This window comes from Prinia subflava, chromosome 31 (assembly GCF_021018805.1).
Source record: "Prinia subflava isolate CZ2003 ecotype Zambia chromosome 31, Cam_Psub_1.2, whole genome shotgun sequence".
Lineage (NCBI taxonomy): Eukaryota > Metazoa > Chordata > Aves > Passeriformes > Cisticolidae > Prinia > Prinia subflava.
Genome location: NC_086277.1, coordinates 430,181 through 452,986, shown reverse-complemented (window position 1 = coordinate 452,986; position 22,806 = coordinate 430,181). Strand labels below are relative to the sequence as shown.

The window sequence follows — 22,806 nt, the reverse complement described above, 5'->3', positions numbered from 1 at the left end:
AAACACCATTTCTGCCAGTTTAACCAAAAAGCTGCATTTTGGTGCCAATGACAGGGAAATGAGTCCTGTGTTCCCCTGGCACTGGGAGGAGAGATGAGGAGCCATGGGTGTACTGGGAGTGCTGAGAGGGGGATTGCAGAGCCTCTGGGAGTGCAGGGGTGCTGGGAGGCAGAATGGGAAACACCTGGATCCACTGGGAGCAAGGGAGAGGCCCTGGGAGGGGAAATAGGGAGGCCCTGGGGCTACTGGGAGCACTGGGGAGGGAATGGGGAAGTCTGTGATTTTACTGGGAGCACTTGGATGTGGAATGGGGAGCCACTGGTGGTAGTGGAAGGGGGGTGGGGAAATCCTTGAGGGTTCTGGAGGCATGGGGAGCTCTGGGTGCCCTGTGCAGCCCCAAATGTGACCCCCACTTGTGCTCACCGACCCGTGAATTTTGGGCAAGCACGGGAGCAGTGGAGAGGACTCAGACGCATGGCTGTCCATGTGTGGGGTCCTCCAACTGTTCCCCAGTTCCTCCAGAGCCCCCCAGTGCCCACCCATGCCCCAAGTGTCACAGCATGTTCCTGTGGATGTCACTGAGTTCCCGCAGTCGCCCGTGGGGTCCACGCAGCTCCACGTAGGTCACCGGGGAATCCTGGAGTGTGGTGGCGTGGGGGGACGCTGCGAGAGACACTGGCTGTGGGATCTGGGTGGGCGTGACACTCGTAGGGGATGTGTCCCTCTGTGTGTGTCCCACCCTGTACTCACCCCCCATCTGCTTGGTGCTCATGACGTGGGTGTACAGCACCTCCCCCTCCTCTGCGGTGACTGGGGAATCCGAGGGGACCCTGTGGGGATAAAGGGGATGTTCGGGAAGAAGGGGAGGTTTTGGGTGTTGGGGTAAAAGGGGACAGTGTGGTTTGAGCCCCACACTCACCTTTCCTGGTGCTTCCTGGCAGCTACAAAGGAAAGAGGGGACGGGTAACTGTGGGGTCCCCAAGGCCCCCTCAGGAATCCTGAAACCCCACTGGACCCTCAATTTCTCCCAGCTCCCCTGAGCATCCCTGATGCCCTCCAGAACCCTTGAACCACACCAGTGCTCGGCCACCCTAGGTAACCAGAAGCCCAAGCCTGGAAGGGAGAGGAACCCTCCACATTCCCCCAGGATCACTGAAAGAACCCCCAACATTCCTGCATGACCCTCCAACACCACCCCAAGTCCTTGAGGGCCCTGAGCAAAGGTCCTGAGCACTCAGCACTGCCCAACTCAGGGGCTGTGGCTGCCGCCCATCACCCGCACATTCTCGATGGCCCACCACCTCTCCAGAACCCTGTTGCCCCCGTTGTCACCCACCCATGTGGTTCCACGAGCGCCAGCCAACACCTCCACCCACAAGCAGGACCAGGAAGAGGAGGAACAAGCCAACCCCAGTGGCTGGGACTGCTGGGGACAGAAGGCCATGTCAGGGTCACCTGTCACTCTGGGGGTCCTGCAATCCCAAATATCTTGTGTGACCCCACCTGTGTTCAAGTGTCCTTGTGGTGTCACCTCCAGGGCCAGCTTGGGGCTGAGTGCCTGGAACACGCGGTGCCCATCCTGTCCCAGCTGGTTGGTGGCCATGCACTGGTAGGTGCCTGAATGTCCCACAGTGATGTTCCCAAGCTCCAGGACAGGACCCTGGGCCACCTCCTGCCCGTTGTGCAGCCAGGTGAAGGTGACAGGGGCTGAGCCCACCTGCACCGAGCAGCGCAGGGTCACAGGGTCACCGGTGTGCACCTGGTGTGACAGGGGACCGGGGGTGATGGTAGCATTGGCCACGGGCACTGTGGGGAAACAGACAAGGGTGGGATCGGCAGAGGTGGGAGTGTGTTGCCGAGGGTGGGGTCACCCCCAGCCCAAGGGTCTCTCTCACCCAGGACAGTGACATTCAGGGGGACACTCTCGGCCATGCTCTCCCCATTGCTGACACATTGGTGACAATGGCTGCTGTCATTGTCCCCAGTGTGGTGCAGCTCCAGTGGGGGCCGGTGTCCAGTGGTGCCCCTGAGCCCCCTCGGTGCCAGGTGAAGGACAGGGGACCTGTCCCTGTGGTCACCATGCAGCTCAGCACCAGGCGGTCCCCCAGTGCCACCTGTCCCCCAGGGGGCTGTGCTGACAGGGACACCCCCGAGGGCGGGACCCCTGTGGGTGGGAGATGACATAGGAGGGACTTGGGACATGGGAGGAGTGGGGGACAGCAGGGAGCAATGAAGGACTCAGGGAGGGAGAGGACAAGAGAAGGGTGGGGGGACCCAAGTAAGGAAGAACATGGCCCAGACATGTCGGGGAGGATTGGAAAGGGCTGGAAGCGACCCCAGGGAAGGGTGGGAGATTCAGCCAGGGGGCAGATGGAGAGGGTTGAAGGGAACCACAGGGAAAATTCTGGGGACCCAGAGAGGGATGGTGGGACCTGTGGACAATGGAGGGACCTCCGAATGGGAGAGGTGCAGCGAGGGAGGGGTGAGGGGACCTGGTGAGGGATGCAGGCACCAGGGAAGGTGATGGGAGGACCCAGGGAGAGACCTGAGAAGGCAGGGTGGTAGGCAGAGAGTTGACCAAGGATGAGGGAGATGGGAGGACTGTGGGGGCTCCCTGTGCCCATCCCCGCACTCACTGTGCACCGTGATGCCGAGTTGGGCGCTGCTCTTCCGCACGACCCCCCCCTCGGAGCACACCTGGCAGCTGTAATTCCCCGAGTGGGAGACACCCACGGCGGGCACCAGGAGTTGCGGGGACCCCTGCGGGCCCCCCACCAACTGCCCGTCCCGGTAGAAGAGGTGCAGGAGGGGGGGGGCTCTGGGCCGCAGGGGGCTGGGGGTGCTGAGGCAACTGAGATTGAGGGGGGACCCCTCGGTGACTTCAGGGGGACCCTCCAGCACCGGTGCTGTGAAGAGCTCTGGAAAGGAGAGGGGAGGGGAGGACTGTGACTCTGAGTCCACTGGGAAGTGGCTCTGGGGCTGTCAGGATATTGGAGTTCCAGCCGTGGTGGTGCTCACCCTGCACTGTCACTGTCACCGGCGCTGACTGTGACTGCCAAAAGTTCACCAAACCCCTGCAGTGGTAGCGGCCGCTGTGGTGCAGCTGCAGGGGGGGCAGCGACAGCTTGGGCCCCTTTAGGGACGCCCCCAGATCCTTCTCATCTCGGTAAAATTTCACCCTGCTGACTGACGTTTCCTGCCTGGCCCGGCAGCGCAGTGTCACAGTGTCCCCCTCCAGCAGTGGCCGTGCTGGCACCTGCAGCACCAACTGGTCTGTGGGACAGGAGGGTCTCATAGCACTGAGGGGCTCGAGAAAGGTCCAGGGTGGGGGTCCATGGCACCAGGGACATCTGGGTGGAGTCTCCATTGCACGGGAGGATCACAGGGACAGCAGGAGCAACACTGTCGCACAGATGTGGCCACGGGGGTGCCACTGGGATGCCCTGGAATGCACTGGGATGCTCTGGAATGTCCCCATGTGCACAGCAGAGGCTCTCACCATCTGAGGGGAATGAGACCACCCATGGAGTTGAGCCCACCCAGACCTGTCAGGGGTCACCCTGATCATTTAGGATCCCCACTCACCATTTAAGACTCTCACGGGGGGGCTGAGCCCACTGCCAGGTCTGTCACACCTGTAGGTGCCACTCTCGGTGACAGTGATGTGGTCTCCTCTGTTCTGCCCCCACCGCTGCCCATCCTTGTACCAGGTGGTGGCACCGGTGGTCCCCGAGCCCTGGCAGGTCAGTGTCACCCGGTCCCACAGCACTGCTGGTGTCCATGGGGGCTCCACCAGGAGCTGGGTGGTCTGGGCACCTGCGGGTGACAGGGGACACCAGCCTGCCAGGGCCACCACGGGGCTGGGGACAGCGAGGAAGGGACACGGCATCCCCCGAGGACTCACCAGCGAGGCCGAGGGTCTGTGCTAGAAGAGAGAAGGGACAGGGCTGGGTGGGGGAAGCCCTGCAGGGACAGCAGCACCCAGGGGATGAGGTGTGGTGTCTGTCCCCATATTGTCCCCAGTGGAACACTGGTGTGGCACAGAGGTCTTGAGGACAGGGACACCTCGGTCACCCTGGGCTGAGGCAGGACATGGGGACACTGTAGATACCCCATGTTTGCAGAGGTCATCTCCACCATCATCACAGTGCCTGTCCCCACAGCCACATCCCCATGGCCCTGTGCCCGTGATCCCATTCCCATGGCTCCTGTCCCCATGCCCCATCTGCATGGTACGTGGCCCTTGTCCCTGTCCCTGCATCCCTGTGCCCCTGTCCCTGTCCCCACTGCTGCCCCAGCCCCAATTTTCCTTTTGCCACATCCTAGTCCTCATATCTCTACCTCCCTGTTCCTGTCCTCACATCCCAGTTCCCGTGTTCCTGTCCCCAAAGCCACCCCACAGCCCCGGTCACCTCCATGCACTGGTTCTGCTGGCCTTGAAGACCACAGGGGACCCTACAGACTCCCTGTGGCCCCTCCCCACCGCTCTCTGCCTCACCAGGGCCCATCCCCGGGGTGCCAGGCCTGTGCCCGGGGCACTCACCCCACAGGAGCAGTGTCACCTTCACGGCCATCCCTGTGTCCCCGGCCATCCAGGCTGGCTGTCACTCGCTGCTGTGGCCACCGCTCCCCTGTGTGGCGGCTCTTCGGATGCAGAGGAAGGAAGAAAGGTCACAGCTCATCCACACGAGTAGGTGGCCCTTGGTGGGGGCAGGGTGGGGGAAAGGTGGAGACACAGGAGGGGACAGGCTGGGGACATTAGGGGACAGTCTGGGGACTCACTGGGAGATGGTGTTCCCAGGAGTGGGGGGATTGGGGGTCCTGGGGAACCAAGGATATGTGTCCACGAGAATGGGGGTCCAGGGGAATTGGGGTCTCCATGCCTGGGGGGATTCAGGGATGGTGCTCCTGTGAGAACATGGTCCCCAGGGATTTTGGGTCATGGCATGTGGTCCCAGGATTTGGGGTGCAAGGAGAAAAAGGGGACCCTCGGGAAGAGGGGTTCTGGGGAAAGAAGCAGCCCATGGGATGGGATCAAGGCCATGGTGATCCTGGGCAATGGGAGTGATAGGATGGGAGTCCCAAGGAGGAGAGACCAAGGGAATGGGGGTGCCATGGTTGGAGTCCCAGGGGAATGGGGGTCTCAGGGATGGGCGGTGGCTGGGTGGGCACAGGGGTCCCAGCTCCTTCTATGGGTGCCTCAGATTCTGGGGTGACTCAGAGCCCAGCACAGCCCCCACATTGTGCTGATGGCCAGGGGGGCACCCCAGGGTTGAGACTCTGGGTCTGTGCCCCGCACAGCCCTGGGCTTTTTCCCGTGCCCCCCATTCCCTGCCTCAACCATCCCAGGGAACACCTGAGCAGGTAACAGGTGGGGGGATCCCCGAAAGGGGAAAAGGGGGGTGAGAGGTTCAGGCAGTGGCTGGGGGGCTGTGGGGGATGAAAGATTTTCACTTTCTCTTTTCTGCAGCAGAAGGAAGAGGCCGTTCATGCTGAGCCCAGGACATGGGTTCTGTCCGGGGGGGGCACAGCCAGAGGGACCTTGCCCACAGGAAAAAGAGCTCCTGTGGTGTGGGGGCGCCAGGGTCTTGTGCCAGGGTCTTGTCCCAGGGGGGTCCTGGTTCTGGGGGTGCCACGTCCTTGGGGATTGCTGTCCCAGAGGTGGCACATTCTGGGCACCTCTGTCCTGGGGGGGCTCTGAGCATTCCCGCTGTCCCCAGTGGGGCCCTGTGACCTCTGGGGTGCCTAAACTAAAGGGGGCACCTGATACAACCTTGCCCTGATGATGGTAAATGCCAGGTTAATTTTGCTTGAATTCTCTGATGCTCAAGTGGTTGAGACAAAATTTTACATCCAAAAAATAAACGAAATAATCTTTGTCCACACCATTTTTTATCCCAAATGAAAAATAAACTCAGCAAAAATGAAACTGTAAATATATTAAATGGTCTGGATGAGGGAATCCTTTTAATCGTTGCTCTCCAAGCAAATCACTCACAATAAAACACAAAACAAATCACAGAGAAATGAGGCATTTTGGTTCCATTTAGGATCTCATTGGTGCATCCCACAGCAGCGTTTGCTTGTGGCTGACACCGAGTGTGGAATCTCCTGAGTGTCCAGCAGGTCCATGGCAGTGTTCCCTGCCTGCTGGGCTCAATCCAGCCCATGGGGAAGGCTTTGGCTGGGCCATATCCGGGAACTCTTCCCATTTCTCTCATTCCTACCCTGAAACTTGATTTACTTCCCATGGGTTCTTCTCCCAAAAGGGCAGAAGCTCAGTCCATCCTTGGAACAGTGCAGAGGAACCGTGGAGATGCCCGTGTGTCCCCCAGGCTGTGCTTCCCTGGGAAATGCACTCCACCCTGCCCTGAATTCCCCTGCCTGGGCACTCCCTGCTCCTGCTGGGACACCCCGGCTCCCCAGACCCACGTGTGGAGCCCCTGCTCAATATTTCCACACTTTTCCCTCTCTTCTTGTGTCCCCCAGATGTGGAGAACCCAAACATTCTTCCCGGGAGGTTCCAAAGGGCTGCAGGTTTTGTTCAAGAGGGAGGGTCCCGGTCAGGTTGTGGAGCAGATGGGTGTGGGATTTGCAGCACTTCTGGGGCTCTCTCAGCCCCTTGCTGAGAGGGGCAGACTGATCATTTGCTGCATTTCCGGGCTGCTTCCCTCACAGCTACGCCTGCAGGGGCGGTTTCCAGCCAGCCCTGCTCTCCAAACCATCAAAGGCCCTCCCAGAGCCACTGCTTGGGCTGCCATTGGCTTCTGTGCTTCTTGCAGGGCTGAGCAAGCCACATGCAGGCCTTTTTCCCCCACACAATTCTCACCTCTGCAGCAGCTCTAAAGCTGCCACAATCCAAGCCAAGGGGGCAGGGGGGACTCTCAGGTGCTGGCTGCCCCCTGGGGCTGGCCAGAGCAGGGCTGGCCAATGCCCATCCCTGTGCAGTGGGGCTGGGCCATGGCTGGGCCCCACACTTGGATGGCCAGTGGCTTGCAGGAGGACGAGTTGGGGATCTCCTTCCTGCCTGGGGCTGCATTCCCCAGCTGCTCTTGCTGGCTCAGACCCTGCAGGGGACGAGTGAGAATGGAAAAGTCTGGAACAGGAGCCTTGATCCCCACAGCTCCTGCTACAGCGTTGGAGTTTTTGCTACACTTCCTTTGCCCCCTGGGCTGTGCCTCCCCTGCCGTTCCAGCTGCCACTCCCAGGGTTCCTGCTGCAGCCCGTTTTGCCATCCGCAGTGGCCCCATCCCACGCTGCCCCCACCCCGTCAGGGAGGGAAGGAAGCTTCTCTCTCTCTCCCGCCGGCGGAGTCTTCGCTAACCACAGAGAGAGACGGCCGAGCCCGCGCCACAGCGCCCCCTGCAGCCGCGGGGGAATCATCGCACCCGCCCTGCCCGGCCGGGAGCCCCCAGCGCCCCTGCCGGCCATGCCTGGAACTGCACCGGAGGGGAAGAGCCTGTGGCCGGGACAGGGCTGGGCCTGGGTTTGGGCTTTGGTTTGTTGTTGCTGGCGGTGTTGTTGTTTGTTTGTCTTGTTTTACATATTCTAGTAAAGAACTGTTATTCCTTTTCCTATATCTCTGCCTGAAATACCCGTAATTTTGAAGTTATAATACTTTGGAGGGAAGGCGGTCATATTTTCCATTCCAGGAGAGGTTCCAGCCTCCCTTGGCAGACACCTTTCAAGCAGGATACCATTCCTTTGGCAGCAGAGGGCACGGCACGGTTTGTCTTGACGTGGAACAGCATCCAGGAACTGACTGGAAACTCAGCCCCACCCTGTGCCATGGGCTCATTCCGGCTGCCCTGGAAAAGTGGAAGGCTCCAGAACACCCACAGGGCCTTGATGACATCATTGTGTGGGGAACACAACACAGGAGGGCTTTGGGACAGAGGAGAAGAGAATCCAGAGCCTCCTGAAGGCCACTTTGGCCATCAGAGTAAGGAAGCTCCAGGGCCTTGGCAGGTTCCTCTGGTGCAGGTATCGTGCTGAGGGAAGGGTCCATGGTTTGTTGCTTTTGGGGAGCTCTCCCTGCCAATTGTTCCTTTTGTCACCCTTTGGATTCTGAACCTTGTTGCTGTTGCTGCTGGTTTTGTTCTCTCATTGCTGTTTACAGGAAATTTTTCTTCTCTCAGCCCTTTGGGATCTTTGCCTTTTGTGCCGCCACTGCCAGGGGCTGGGGCAGCAGACCCTGATTTTTAGTGACAACCCAGACTTGGAGAATCCCATTCCTAAAGCCCAACAGAGATGAACAAAGAAACACATTTCTGCCAGTTTAACCAAAAAAGCTGCATTTTGGTGCCAATGACAGGGAAATGAGTCCTGTGTTCCCCTGGCACTGGGAGGAGAGATGAGGAGCCATGGTGTACTGGGAGTGCTGAGAGGGGGATTGCAGAGCCTCTGGGAGTGCAGGGGTGCTGGGAGGCAGAATGGGAAACACCTGGATCTACTGGGAGCAAGGGAGAGGCACTGGGAGGGGAAATAGGGAGGCCCTGGGGCTACTGGGAGCACTGTGGGGAGGGAATGGGGAAGTCTGTGATTTTACTGGGAGCACTTGGATGTGGAATGGGGAGCCACTGGTGGTAGTGGAAGGGGGGTGGGGAAGGCCTTGGAGGTTCTGGGGGCATGGGGAGCTCTGGGTGCCCTGTGCAGCCCCACACGTGATCCCCACTTGTGCTCACCTACCCGTGAATGTTGGGCACCCACGGGAGCAGTGGGGGGGACTCACATGAGTGGCTACCCATGGGTGGAGTCCTCCACTGCCCCCCAGTTCCCCCAGAGCCCCCCAGTGCCCACCCGTGCCCCGAGTGTCACAGCACGTTCCCATGGATGTCATTGAGTTCCCGCAGTCGCCCGTGGGGTCCCCGTAGCTCCGCGTAGGTCACCGGGGGATCCTGGAGTGTGGTGGCGCAGGGGTCACTGCAAGAGACACTGGCTGTGGGATCTGGGTGGGGGTGACACTCGTGGGGGACGTGTCCCTCTGTGTGTGTCCCACCCTGTACTCACCCCCCATCTGCTTGGTGCTCACGATGTGGGTGTACAGCACCTCCCCCTCCTCTGGGGGGACTGGGGAATCCGGGGGGGCCCTGTGGGGATAAAGGGGATGTGTGGGGGGAATGGGAGGTCTTGGGGAGTTGGGGTCAAAGGAGACAGTGTGGTTTGGGCACCCCACTCACCTTTCCTGCTGCTTCCTGGCAGCTGCAAAGAGGGAAGAGGTAACTGTGGGGTCCCCAAGGCCCCCTCAGGAATCCTGAGACCCCACTGGACCCTCAATTTCTCCCAGGACCCCTGAGCATCCCTGGTGCCACCCAGAACCCCTGAACCACACCAGTGCTCTGCCCCCCTGGGCGTCCACAAGTCCAAACCTGGCAGGGGAAGAGACCCTCCAAATTCCCCCAGTGTCACTGAAAGAACCCCCAACATTCCTGCATGACCCTCCAACACCACCCCAAATCCTTGAGGACCCTGAGCAAAGGTCCTCAGCACTCAGCACTGCCCAAGTCAGGGGCTGTGGGTGCTGCCCATCACCCCCACATTCTCGGTGGCCACCACCTCCCCAGAGCCCCTGATGCCCCCTTTGTCACCCACCCATGTGGTTCCACCGGCGCCAGCCAACAACTCCACCCACGAGCAGGACCAGGAAGAGGAGGGACCCGCCAATCCCAGTGGCCACTGTTGGGGACAGAAGGGACACGTCAGGGTCACCTGTCACTCTGGGGGACCTGCAATTCCAATGACCCCTTGTGATCCCACCTGTGTTCCAGTGTCCTTGTGGTGTCACCTCCAGGGCCAGCTTGGGGCTGAGTGCCCGGAACACGCCCATCCTGTCCCAGCTGGTTGGTGGCCATGCACTGGTAGGTGCCCGAATGTGTCACAGTGACGTTCCCAAGCTCCAGGACGGGACCCCAGGCCACCTCCTTCCCAATGTGCAGCCAGGTGAAGGTGACAGGGGCTGAGCCCACCTGCACCGAGCAGCGCAGGGTCACGGGGTCACCGGTGTGCACCTGGTGTGACAGGGGACCGGGGGTGATGTTGGCATTGGCCACGGGCACTGCAGGGACACAGACAGGAGTGAGGTTGGAGGAGTGGCTGGCGCCTGCTGTGGGGGAATGAGGGAGTCTGCGTGATGGCACCTGGAGACAGAGGGTCTCCACCCAGGACTGTGACCCCATGGTGGTGGGGATCATCATGTGCTGTGGGGTGAGGCTATGTGATGGATGAGGGGTGAGGGATGAGGATGGGATGAGAATGAGGTGAGGGTGGGATGAAGGCTGCTGTGTACAAGGCTGGTGATGGCCGTCACCTTGTGGAGAGCAGCAATGGCATGGGTGGGATGCGATGGGTCTGATGAGGCACACCAACAGGGGCATCACCCAATCCCGTGTCTCACTCCCCTGGCAGGGTTTCCCTCAGTAGGGTGAATGTGACCTGGTGGGGTGTGTGGTGTATGACAGCGGGCATTAGGGATCCATGGCTGGGATGTCCTGGGTGGGGGCACCTGGAGCCAGATTGTCCCTGTGACCCTGGGCTGTGACACCCAGTGGTGGGGGCAGTGACCTGGGGTGGGCTGGGGATGGTGTGGGGGGCTTGAGATGTAATGGGAATGTGTGGAATTGGGGACGCTGTGGGTGGGATCACCCTCAGCCTAAGGGTCCCGCTGGCGTGGAACAGTGACGTTCAATGTGGGGCTGTCAGCCACGATGTCCCATCAATGGCCCAGCCCTGGTGTGGCTGCTGTCCTCATCCCCAATGTGCAACAGCAGCAGGTGGGAGCCAGTGCCCAGCAGTGTCACAAGCCCCGCCGGTGCATCACTGCGCACCGTGACACCGAGCCGGGCGCTGCTCTTCTGCACGGCCCCCCCCTCAGAGCGCACCTGGCAGCTGTAATTCCCCGAGTGGGAGACCCCCACGGTGGGCACCAGGAGCTGCGGGGACCCCTGCAGGCCCCCCACCAACTGCCCGTCCCGGTAGAAGAGGTGCAGGAGGGGGGGGGCTCTGGGCCGCAGGGGGCTGGGGGTGCTGAGGCAGCTGAGATTGAGGGGGGACCCCTCGGTGACTTCAGGGGGACCCTCCAGCACTGGCACCAAGAAGAGCTCTGGGAAGGAGAGGGGAGGGGAGGACTGTGACTCTGAGTCCTCTGGGAAGTGGCTCTGAGGCTGTCAGGATATTGAAGTTCCAGCCGTGGCGGTGCTCACCGTGCACTGTCACTGTCACCAGCGCTGACTGTGACTGCCACAAGTTCACCGAGCCCTGCAATGGTAGCAGCCGCTGTGGTGCAGCTGCAGGGGGGGCAGGGACAGCTCGGTCCCCCTGAGGGACCCCCCTGGATCCTTCTCATCTTGGTAAAATTCCACCCTGGAGACCAACATATCCTTCCAGCCCCGGCAGCGCAATGTCACCATGTCCCCCTCCAGCAGCGGCCGAGCTGGCACCTGCAGCACCAGCCGATCTGTGGGACAGGAGGGTCCCATGGCACTGAGGGGCTCGAGAAAGGTCCAGGGTGGGGGTCCATGGCATCAGGGACATCTGGGTGGAGTTTCCATTGCACAGGAGGATCCCAGGGACAGCAGGAGCAACCCCGTGGCAGAGGTGTCCCCATGGGTGTCCCATCCCACTGGGATGCACTGGGATGCACTGGAATGTCCCTGTGTGCAGGGGACAGGCTCTTGCCAGATGAGGGATGCGAGACCACCCATGGAGTTGAGCCCACCCAGACCTGTCAGGGGCCACCCTGATCATTTAGGATCCCCACTCACCATTTAAGACACTCACGGGGGGGCTGCGTCCACTGCTAGGTTTGTCGCACGTGTAAGTGCCACTCTCAGTGACAGTGACGTGTTCTCCTCTGTTCTGCCCCCACCGCTGCTCGTCCTTGTACCAGGTGGTGGCACTGGACGTCCTCGAGCCCTGGCAAGTCAGTGTCACCTGGTCCCACAGCACTTCTGGTGTCCATGGGGGCTCCACCAGGAGCTGGGTGGTCTGGGCACCTGCGGGTGACAGGGAACACCAGCCTGCCAGGGCCACCACGGGGCTGGGGACAGCGGGGAAGGGACACGGCATCCCCTGAGGACTCACCAGCGAGGCCGAGGGTCTGGGCTGGAAGGGAGAAGGGACAGGACTGGGTGGGGGTGGCCCTGCAGGGACAGGAGCACCCAGGGGATGAGGTGTGGTGTCTGTCCCCAGACTGTCCCCAGTGGAACACTGGTGTAGCATGGAGGTCTTGAGGACAGGGACACCTCAGTCACCCTGGGCTGAGGCAGGACCTGGGGAAACTGTGGACACCCCATGCTGGCACAGGTCACCTCCACCATCCTCACAGTGCCTGTCCCCACAGCCACATCCCCATGGCCCTGTGCCCGTGATCCCATTCCCATGGCTCCTGTCCCCATGCCCCATCTGCATGGTACGTGGCCCTTGTCCCTGTCCATGCCTCCCTGTGCCCCTGTCCCTGTCCCCACTGCTGCCCCAGCCCCAAGGTTCCTTTTGCCACATCCTTGTCCCCACATCTCTCTCCCCCTGTTCCTGTCCCCACATCCCAGTTCCCCTGTTCCTGTCCCCCTGTTCCTGTCCCCAAAGCCACCCCACAGCCCTGGTCACTCTAGTGTCCATGCCTATGCACTGGCCCTGCTGGCCTTGGGGACCTCAGGGGACCCCACAGACCCCCTGTGCCCCCTCCCCACCACTTTCTGCCTCATCAGGGCCCATCCCCATTGTGTCAGGCCCGTGCCCGGAGCTCTCACCCCACAGGAGCAGTGCCACCTTCCCAGCCATCCCTGTGTCCCCGGCCATTCAGGCTGGCTGTCACTCGCTGCTGTGGCCACCGCTCCCCTGCGTGGCAGCTCTTCGAATGCAGGGGAAGGAAGCAAGGTCACAGCTCATCCCCACGAGTAGGTGGCCACAATCTGTGGAAGGACAGGGTGGAGACAGGCTGGGGACAAGGCTGGGTGGCGCACGGTGGGACATGACCTTCTCAGGAGTGGGGGGCTCAGGAGTTTGGGGAGCCAGGGATGTGGGGACTCAGGGATTGGAGTCCCAGGGGAACGTGGGGTCCAAGGATTTGGTGTCACGGGATGGGGGTCCTGGGGATGAGGTTGGCGGAATGCAGGGTTACGTGAGAATGGAGGGGGGTCCTGGGAGAATCAGGTTCCTGGAAAGTGAAAGGGGATTATAGGGGATGGAATTTGGGGAGAATATTCCTCGGGAATGGGGGTCCTGGGCCATGGAGGTCTTGGGGAGTGGCAGTCCTTGGATGGGGCTCCCAGGGAGGGGGAACATAAAGAATGGGGGTCCCAATGCTGAGTTCCCAGGGGCATGAGGGTCCCAGGGATGGGCAGTGGCTGGGTGGGCCCGTGGGCTGCAGCTCCTTCCCTGGGTGCCTCTGATTTTGGGATGACCCAGAGCCCAGCACAGCCCACCCAAGGTGCTCGTAGTTTGGGGGTCACCACAGGCAGATTCTGAGGGGCTCTGGGTCTGTGTCCCCCCTGCCCCCATGGGGCTTTTCCCTCTCTTCATTTCCATTTCCTTCCTTTTTCCCTCAGTTTCGCACCTCTCAGTTTGTGGCTTGATGATCCTGGGGAGCTCCTGAGCAGGGAACGAGTTGGGCGGACACTGGGGAAGGTGAAAAGGGGTTCTGGGGCTGCAGGAGGAGATTTGGGGGCTGTGGGGGATGTGGGTGTCAGGCTGTGCACCCCAACACTCTTTCCTTCACGCATCAAAAGGAAGATCCTGTTTGTGCAGGGGGGATGAGGTCTGTCCAGGGGTCACCCAGGAGGGTCATGTCCTGTTCAGGGCATTCCCTGTTCTGGGACTGACACATCCTAGGGGGACCAGTCCCAGAGGGGGACACGTCCCAGCCAGAGGGGTCCTGTCCTGGGGAATGGCAGCTCCAGGATGGTTCCAGACTTTTCCCTTCTCGCTGGTCCCCTGCAGGGTCTGAGCCAGCAAGAGCAGCTGGGGAATGGAGCCCCCATTGGCAGGAAGGAGCTCCCCAACTCCTCCTCCTGGAAGCCACTGGCCATCCAAGTGTGGGGCCCAGCCACGACCCAGCCCCACTGCACAGGGTTGGGCATTGGCCAGCCCTGCTCTGGCCAGCCCCAGGGGGCAGCCCGCACCTGAGAGTCCCCCCTGCCCCCTTGGCTTGGACTGTGGCAGCTTTAGAGCTGCTGCAGAGGTGAGAATTGTGTGGGGGAAAAAGGCCTGCCTGTGGCTTGCTCAGCCCTGCAAGAAGCACAAAAGCCAATGGCAGCCCAAGCAGTAGCTCTGGGAGGGCCTTTGATGGTTTGGAGAGCAGGGCTGGCTGGAAACCGCCCCTGCAGGGGCAGCTGTGAGGGAAGCAGCCCGGAAATGCAGCAAGGGATCAGTTTGTCCCTCTCAGCAAGGGACTGAGAGAGCCCCAGAAGTGCTGCAAATCCCACACCCATCTGCTCCACAACCTGACCAGGACCCTTCTTCTTGAACAAAACCTGCAGCCCTTTGAAACCTCCCAGCAAGAATGTTTGGGTTCTGCACGGGGACACGAGAAGAGAGGGAAAAGTGTGGAAATATTGAGCAGGGGCTCCACCCATGGGTCTGGGGAGCCGGGGTGTCCCAGCAGGAGCAGGGAGTGCCCAGGCAGGGGAATTCAGGGCAGGGCGGAGTGCATTTCCCAGGGAAGCACAGCCTGATGGACACACGGGCATTTCCACGGATCCCTGTGCACTGTTCCAAGGATGGGCTGAGCTTCTCCACTTTAAAAGCAGAACCCATGGGAAGTAAATCAAGATTCAGGGTGGGAATGAGAGAAATGGGAAGAGTTCCTAAATGTGGCCCAACCAAAGCCTTCCCCATGGGCTGGGTTGAGTCCAGCAGGCAGGGAACAATGCCATGGACCTGCTGGACACTCAGGAGATTCCACAGTCGGTGTCAGCCACAAGGAAATGCTCCTGTGGTGTTGGAGTCCAGGATATTCTTCTGGCCTCCCTGGAGGGTTTGGAGACCAGACAGGGGGGTCTGGGATCGGTACAGGGGGGTCAGTTAGACCCACACAGATCCCAGGAGCACACTGACTCTGATTCCTGTCCATGGGAGTGAACACTCACATGCAGGAAGAATCACAAATCCTAAGAATTTAAAATAAGTAGTGGATGTGGATGGTTTATTATAGAATATAAATATAGAAATTAGGATTCTTAGCATATGGGGCTGAAGAGACAAGATGGAGGAATTGGGGAGTGGCCCCTGTCCTCCCTGTTCTTGCTCTCGTCCCCCATCTTGTGCTGAGTTGGGTTTCAGAGACTGGCTTAGAGTAGAACTGACATGTTAGTATAGGTAGTAGGTATTGGTAAAATTTTGTAAATAAAAAATACGTCTCGGACGGTGGTTGGGTCAAGGGTACCGTACATAAGGTGAAGGGCTCTCTGATCCGCCCAGTCTGCCGCGTGTCCTGCTCTGCAGAGATGCCTCACAGAGCTGAGACAGAACTAAGATAAGGTACCCTGCCAGGGAAGTGCCTGGCAGAGCTGAAAAAGGGCTGATATAATGAAGAATAAACAACCTTGGAAATGTGCACCAGCGGACTCAGCTTGTCGTCTCTACCTCTGGTGTGTAACACTTAGGGCAAAGAGAAGACTGAAAACCTTATTACCTCTGGGAACAGCAACCCAGGGGAAACTCCCAGGGAACAGCAACCTTGGGAGAACCCTTATTACCTTGGGGGTCAGCAACGCCAAGGAAAATCTCAGGGAAACAATAACCCTGAGACTGTGGGATGCACCCATGGGCTCCTCAAGGGAACCAAAAAGTCTCATTTCTCTGTGATTTGTTTCTGTTTTATTTGTTTGTCAGTTAATTGTTGGGAGAGCAACAATTAAAAGGATCCTATCATCTAGAGAACTTCATCCATTGTCAGTTTGATTTTTGCTGAGTTTATTTTTATTGGGAAGAAAAATTGTGTGGGTAGATTATTTCCTTTATTTCATGGATGTAAAATTTTGTCTCAGCCAATTTGGCATCAGGGAATTCAACCAAATTTAGCCTGGCATTTACCATCCTCAGGGCAAGGTTGTATCAGGTGCCCCCTTAAGTTTGGGCACCCCAGAGGTCACAGTGAGCCACTGAGGACAGCGGGAAGGCTCAGGGTCCCCCCAGGACAGAGGTGCCCAGGATGTGCCACCTCTGGGACAGCAATCCCCAAGGACGTGGCACCCCCAGAACCAGGACCCCCCTGGGACAAGACCCTGGAACAAGACCCAGGCATCCCCACACCACAGGAGTTCTTTTCCCTCTGAGCAGCGCCCCTCTGGCTGTGCCCCCCCAGGACAGAACCCATGTCCTTGGCTCAGCAAGAACGGCCTCTTCCTTCTGCTGCAGGAAAGAGAAAGGGAAAATCTTTCATCCCCAAGAGCCCCCAGCTACTGCCTGCACCCCCCACCCCCCTTTTCCCCTTCCGGAGATCCCCCCCCCTGTTACCTGCTCAGGTGTTCCCTGGAATGGCTCAGCCAGGAAATGGGGGCTGTCATGGGTTAGCACTGGCCAGATGTTAGTGCACCCATGAATATATGTTTTTTCTCTAACAACTCCTGTGGGATGTGATCAGGAACAGAGCAGAGCAGGCTTAAATCTTGAAAACAAAAAAAAACCCACCAAAACTTTATTAATTACATAAGAACAGGGACAGAAATACTCTTAAACACACACAGAGACAGAAATAAAAACTTCTTAGAACATTTCTCCTCCCAGTTTCTACCTCCCCACCCATCACTCTTCACAGACCAACCCCTGGGTTTTAGATCAAACAATCACCACTCAAAAACAAACTAATCTTCAATTCAGCAAGGGAGAGAGGAGTCTCTCTCGCACCACAGACTGTTCCTCAGAAAACACGGGTCCACCCCTTATGTGTTTCCATGTCACCCATAGCACCGCCCAGAGAAGTCTGCTAAGGTGACACTCTCTTTTTCCTATGTCCAGCGCTCTCACCGCTGTCTCATAGGCCAAAACTACATACAGGGCGTTTTAAGGATGCTGCATGCCGAGCTCTCCCCCTTTTTACCCAGGGGCCAGGGTTCCAGGAGCAGGTCTGCCCTGAGGGCAGAGGGCACCACCTCACCCTCCCCCTCTTTTCTCTGCTCGCTCCAACTCTTCAAGTGCCAGTCACTGTAGCAAAAGCAGGGGCAGCTGCATCCACCCAAAAATGCAGTTTATGTTCAAAAGAGACTCAAGTTCAGTCCATGGCTGACATTATGCAAGAAAAGTCCAGCTCTAAGGCTACTCCTCTCATTCTTCCATCGAGTTCCTTCCAATCATGCTTTATCCTCTCAGTCCCAGGCCGCTTCCCTCTCTCCGAAAACCACCAGTCATGAGAATCAATGTCTAAGAAAAGTTTCTTTCTGCCAAGCAAGGGTTAACAGTTTCTTCTCAGCAGAGTGCAGGCTGAGGCACTCCCAGGCTCAGCAACCCCCCACGTGGCTGAGCACCATCTCTCGGAGTTTGGGGGGGAGGAGGGGGGTGAGCACACACAGAAGGCACTTTCACAGTTTTCCACCCCTCCATCCTGGACAGGGCAGCTCAGTTCCAGTTCTGTCCCTTCTCTTCTCCCCCCCCCCCGGGGGGGCTCCGGCTTACCTGAGCCGACCACGTGTTTCCCCTCCCCCACCCAGCCTCGTGGCCAGGCGGGGGAAGGAGACTGGAGACGTCTCTCTGCTGCAAACCCGGATCCGAAAAGAGGCCGAGCCCCTCAGACTCCTGCTTTTAACTCTTTGTGTCCTCAGAGGCGTGTCCAAACCTCAGAGTGACCAACCCAGGTGCCAGCAGAAAAGCTGATCACTGATTGGACTGCCCACATCCCCCTGGAGGAATTCACCTCCCCCCCCAACCACGACAGGGCACAGGAAAAAGCCCAGGACTGTATGGGGCACAGACCCAGAGCCCCAACCCTGGGGTGCCCCCCTGGGCATCAGCACACTGTGGGGGCTGTGCTGGGCTCTGAGTCACCCCAGAATCTGAGGCACCCATAGAAGGAGCTGGGACCCCCGTGCCCACCCAGCCACTGCACATCTCTGGGACCCCCATTCCTGTGGGACCCCAACCATGGCACCCCCATTCCCTTGGACTGTCATCCCTGGGACCCCCATCCCATCACTCCCATTGCCCAGGACCACCATGGCCTTGATCCCATCCCATGAGCTCCTTCTTCCCCCAGAACCCCTCTTCCCGAGGGTCCCCTTTTTCCCCTGCACCCCCAACCCTGGGACCCACATGCCATGACCCACAATCCCTGGGGACCATGTTCCCCCAAGAGCCCCATCCCTGAATCCTCCCAGGCATGAAGACCCCAATTTCTCTGGACCCCCATTCTCGTGGACACACATCCTTGGTTCCCCAGGACCCCTCAGCAACCCCACTCCTGGGAACACCATCCCCCAGTGAGCCCCCAGACTGTCCCCTAATGTCCCCAGGCTGTCCCCTCCTGTGTCTCCACCTTTCCCCCACCCTGCCCCCATCAGGTGCCAACTACATGTGTGGACGAGCTGTGACCTTGCTTCCTTCCTCTGCATCCGAAGAGCCACCACGCAGGGGAGCAGTGGCCACAGCAGCGAGTGACAGCCAGCCTGGATGGCCGGGGACACAGGGATGGCTGGGAAGGTGGCACTGCTCCTGTGGGGTGAGTGCTCTGGGCACGGGCCTGGCACCCCGGGGAAGGGCCCTGATGAGGGAGAGAGCGGTGGGGAGGGGGCACAGGGGGCTGTGGGGTCCCCTGAGGTCCCCAAGGCCAGCAGGGCCAGTGCATGGAGGTGACCAGGGCTGTGGGGTGGCTTTGGGGACAGGAACAGGGGGACAGGAACAGGGGAACTGGGATATGGGGACAGGAACAGGGGGAGAGAGATGTGGGGACAAGGATGTGGCAAAAGGAACCTTGGGGCTGGGGCAGCAGTGGGGACAGGGACAGGGGCACAGGGAGGCATGGACAGGGACAAGGGCCACGTACCATGCAGATGGGGCATGGGGACAGGAGCCATGGAAATGAGATCGTGGGCACAGGACCATGGGGATGTGGCTGTGGGAACAGGCACTGTGAGGATGGTGGAGGTGACCTGTGAGAGCATGGGGTGTCCACAGTTTCCCCAGGTCCTGCCTCAGCCCAGGGTGACTGAGGTGTCCCTGTCCTCAAGACCTCCATGCTACACCAGTGTTCCACTGGGGACAGTCTGGGGACAGACACCACGCCTCATCCCCTGGGTGCTCCTGTCCCTGCAGGGCCACCCCCACCCAGTCCTGTCCCTTCTCCCTTCCAGCCCAGACCCTCGGCCTCTCTGGTGAGTCCTTGGGGGATGCCATGTCCCTGCCCCGCTGTCCCCAGCCCCGTGGTAGCCCTGGCAGGCTGGTGTTCCCTGTCACCCGCAGGCGCCCAGACCACCCAGCTCCTGGTGGAGCCCCCATGGACACCAGCAGTGCTGTGGGAACGGGTGACACTGACCTGCCAGGGCTCGGGGACCGCCGGTGCCACCACCTGGAACAGGGATGGGCAGGGGTGGGGGCAGAACAGAGGAGACAACGTCACTGTCACTGAGAGTGGCACCTACACGTGTGACACACCTGGCAGTGGACGCAGCCCCCCTGTGAGAGTCTTGAATGGTGAGGAGAGACCCTAAATGATCAGGGTGGCTCCTGATAGGACTGGGTGGGCTACAGTCCACGGGTGGTCTCACACCTCTCATCTGGCAAGAGCCTGTCCCCTGCACACAGGGACATTCCAGTGCATCCCAGTGCATCCCAGTGGGATGGGACACCCATGGGGACACCTCTGCCACGGGGTTGCTCCTGCTGTCCCTGGGATCCTCCTGCGCAATGGAGACTCCACCCAGATGTCCCTGGTGCCATGGACCCCCACCCTGGACCTTCCTCAAACCCCTCAGTGCCCTGGGACCCTCCTGTCCCACAGATGAGCTGGTGCTGCAGGTGGCAGCACGGCCACTGCTGGAGGGGGACACGGTGACATTGCGCTGCCAGGGCTGGCAGGACACGTCAGTCAGCACGGTGAAATTTTACCAAGATGAGAAGGATCCGGGGGGGTCCCTCAGGGGGATTGAGCTGTCCCTGCCCCCCCTGCAGCTGCACCACAGCTGCCGCTACTGCTGCAGGGGCTCGGTGACCTTCTGGCTGTCACAGTCAGCACCGGTGACAGTGACAGTGCACGGTGAGCACCGCCACGGCTGGAACTCCAATATCCTGACAGCCCCAAAGCCACTTCCCAGAGGACTCAGAGTCACAGTCCTCCCCTCCCCTCTCCTTCCCAGAGCTCTTCTTGGTGCCAGTGCTGGAGGGTCCCCCTGAAGTCACCGAAGGGTCCCCCCTCAATCTCAGCTGCCTCAGCACCCCCAGCCCCCTGCAGCCCCGAGTCCCCCCCCTCCTGCACCTCTTCTACCGGGATGGGCAGTTGGTGGGGGGCCAACAGGGGTTCCCGCAACTCCTGGTGCCCGCCAGGGAATTCCCACTCAGGGAATTACAGCTGCCAGGTGCGCTCTGAGTCAGGGGCCGTGCAGAAGAGCAGCGCCCGGCTCGGCATCACGATGCACAGTGAGTGCGGGGATGGGCATGGGGAGCCCCCACAGCCCTCCCAACTCCCCCATCCTTGTTCAACCCTCTGCCTGCCGCCCTGGCTTCCCAGGTCTGTCCCTGGGTCTTCCCATCACCTTCCCTGCATCCCTCACCAGATCCCCTCACTCCTCCCTGGCTGCACCTCTCCCTTTCTGAGATCCCTCCCTTGTCCACAGGTCCCACCATCCCTGTCTCGGTCCCCAGAACCTTCCCTGTGGTTCCCTTCAACCCTCTCCATCTGCCCCCTGGCTGAATCTCCCACCCTTCCCTGGGGTCCCTTCCAGCCCTTTCCAATCCTCTCCCCCAACTCTGGGCCGTCCTCTTCCTTACTGGGATCCCCCCACCCTTCCCTGATCCTCACCCTCCCTGAGTCCTTCACTGCTCCCTGGTGTCCCCCACTCCTCCCATGACCACAGTCCCTCCTGTGTCCCCTCTCCTGCAGGGGTCCCACTCTCAGGGGTGTCCCTGTCAGCACAGCCGCCCGGGAGACAGGTGGCACTGGGGGACCACCTGGTGCTGAGCTGCAGGGTGGCCACAGGGACAGGTCCCCTGTCCTTCACCTGGCACCAGGGGGGCTCGGGGGCACCGCTGGGCACCGGCCCCAGCCTGGAGCTGCACCACGTTGGGGACAATGACAGCGGCCACTATCACTGCCGGGTTAGCAACGGGGACAGCGTGGCCAAGAGTGTCCCCCTGAATGTCACCGTCCTGGTTGAGGGAGACCCTCGGGCTGGGGGTGACCCCCCCCACAGCACCCCCATCCCACCTTGCCCAGTGCCAGCCCTGTCTGTGTCCCAACAGTGCCTGTGGCCAATGCCACCATCACCCCCGGTCCCCTGTCACACCAGGTGCACACAGGTACCACGTGACCCTGCGCTGCTTGGGGCAGGTGGGCTCAGCCCCTGTCACCTTCACCTGGCTGCACAACGGGCAGGAGCTGGCCCAGGGTCCTGTTCTGGAGCTTGGAAACGTCACTTTGGGACATTCGGGCACCTACCAATGCGTGGCCACCAACCAGCTGGGACAGGACGGGCATTGCGTGTTCCGGGCACTCAGTCCCCAGCTTGCCCTGGAGGTGACCCCTGGCTCACCCTGGGTCACAGGTGGGGTCACACGGGGTCCCCGGGGTGTTCAGGACCCCTGGAGTTCAGAGTGACCCCATTATGTCTTCCTGTGTCCCCAGCAGTGGCTGTGAATGTGGGCAGGACCCTCCTGTTCCTGGTGCTGCTCGTGGCTGTCATTAGAAGCTGTCACTGCTGGCACCACTGGGGTGGGTGACAATGGCAGGGGATGGGGTTCCTGGAGTGAGGGGAAGCCTCCAGAGTGGCAGAAGACAGGGCAGCCCCACCAGGGCCCCTGAGCTGGGAGAAACTGAGCCCACAGTGACCTTGGCTGGGGGTCCTGAGTGTTGTGAGAGGGAATTTGGAGGGTCTTGGTTGGACTCCAGGGGAATCCCTGGATGTGCTTTCAGGAACATTGGGGTGGCACTAGGAGGGACGTGCAGGGATGTTGGGGGATCCTTCAGGTATCCTGGGGTTGTTTGGGGAGTGCCCCTTCCTGCCGGGCTTCGGGTTCAGGGGCTCAGAGGATCAGGGACACCGGGGTTTGGGGCACTGTGGGCTGCAGACGTTCCGGGGTGCTTGGAGTGCCTGTGGGGGAATCAGGGATCCAGTGGGGATTTGTGGGTCCAGTGGGTGGTTAGGTGCAGAGGCCAGAGAAAGGGTCAGGGGTCCCGGGGTCCCCACAGTCACCCCCTCCCCTTTCCCTTGCAGCAGCCAGGAAGCCCCAGGACAGGTGAGTGGAGGGCTCCAGCTGGGACTCCCCTTTTCCTCTCCCCAGACACCCCTTGGACCTCCCCTTGTTCCCACAGGACAACCCCAGAGGAGGGGGCGGTGCTGGACCCCCACATCGTGGGCACCGAGCAGGCAGGGGGTGGGTACAGGGGGGGACAGGGACACGTCACCCACAGGTGTCACCCCCCACCCAGGCCCCCACAACCAGTGTCACTTCCAGGGCTCCCACAAGTGTCCCCTGACCCTGCCCCACCTCGGGATCCTCAAGTGACCAACGTGGAGCTGCTGGGACCCTACGAGGGACAGCAGGACCCCAGCAACATCTACGAGAACGTGCTGTGACACTGGGGACACTGGGGGCACTGGGGGGGCATCAATTCCCCTCAGGAGTCTCTTCTTCCTCTTCGCAGCACCCCACGGGGCTCCTCATTCCCTC

The 22,806-nt window shown here is 60.3% G+C and overlaps 2 protein-coding genes and 1 pseudogene across 2 annotated transcripts; 1 reads left to right on the top strand and 2 right to left on the bottom strand.

The window, feature by feature from the left end:
- Nucleotides 1-553: 553 nt before the first annotated feature.
- On the bottom strand, nt 554-7,383 carry LOC134562766 (Fc receptor-like protein 2). The gene is given in 13 exon segments (XM_063420271.1): nt 554-663; nt 751-830; nt 1,333-1,423; nt 1,504-1,806; nt 1,896-2,000; nt 2,003-2,164; nt 2,637-2,918; nt 3,019-3,273; nt 3,586-3,816; nt 3,905-3,925; nt 4,563-4,644; nt 6,978-7,067; nt 7,267-7,383. Coding segments are annotated over 13 exon segments (1,929 nt in total).
- Nucleotides 7,384-8,813: 1,430 nt separating this feature from the next.
- On the bottom strand, nt 8,814-14,681 carry LOC134562765 (Fc receptor-like protein 6; annotated as a pseudogene).
- A 3,561-nt stretch (nt 14,682-18,242) lies between these two features.
- On the top strand, nt 18,243-22,712 carry LOC134562764 (Fc receptor-like protein 3). Its single transcript, XM_063420270.1, is given in 13 exon segments — nt 18,243-18,302; nt 18,543-18,624; nt 19,275-19,295; nt 19,384-19,614; nt 19,922-20,176; nt 20,277-20,460; nt 20,462-20,556; nt 21,020-21,313; nt 21,379-21,438; nt 21,441-21,680; nt 22,350-22,371; nt 22,448-22,509; nt 22,591-22,712. Coding segments are annotated over 13 exon segments (1,728 nt in total).
- Nucleotides 22,713-22,806: the final 94 nt, after the last annotated feature.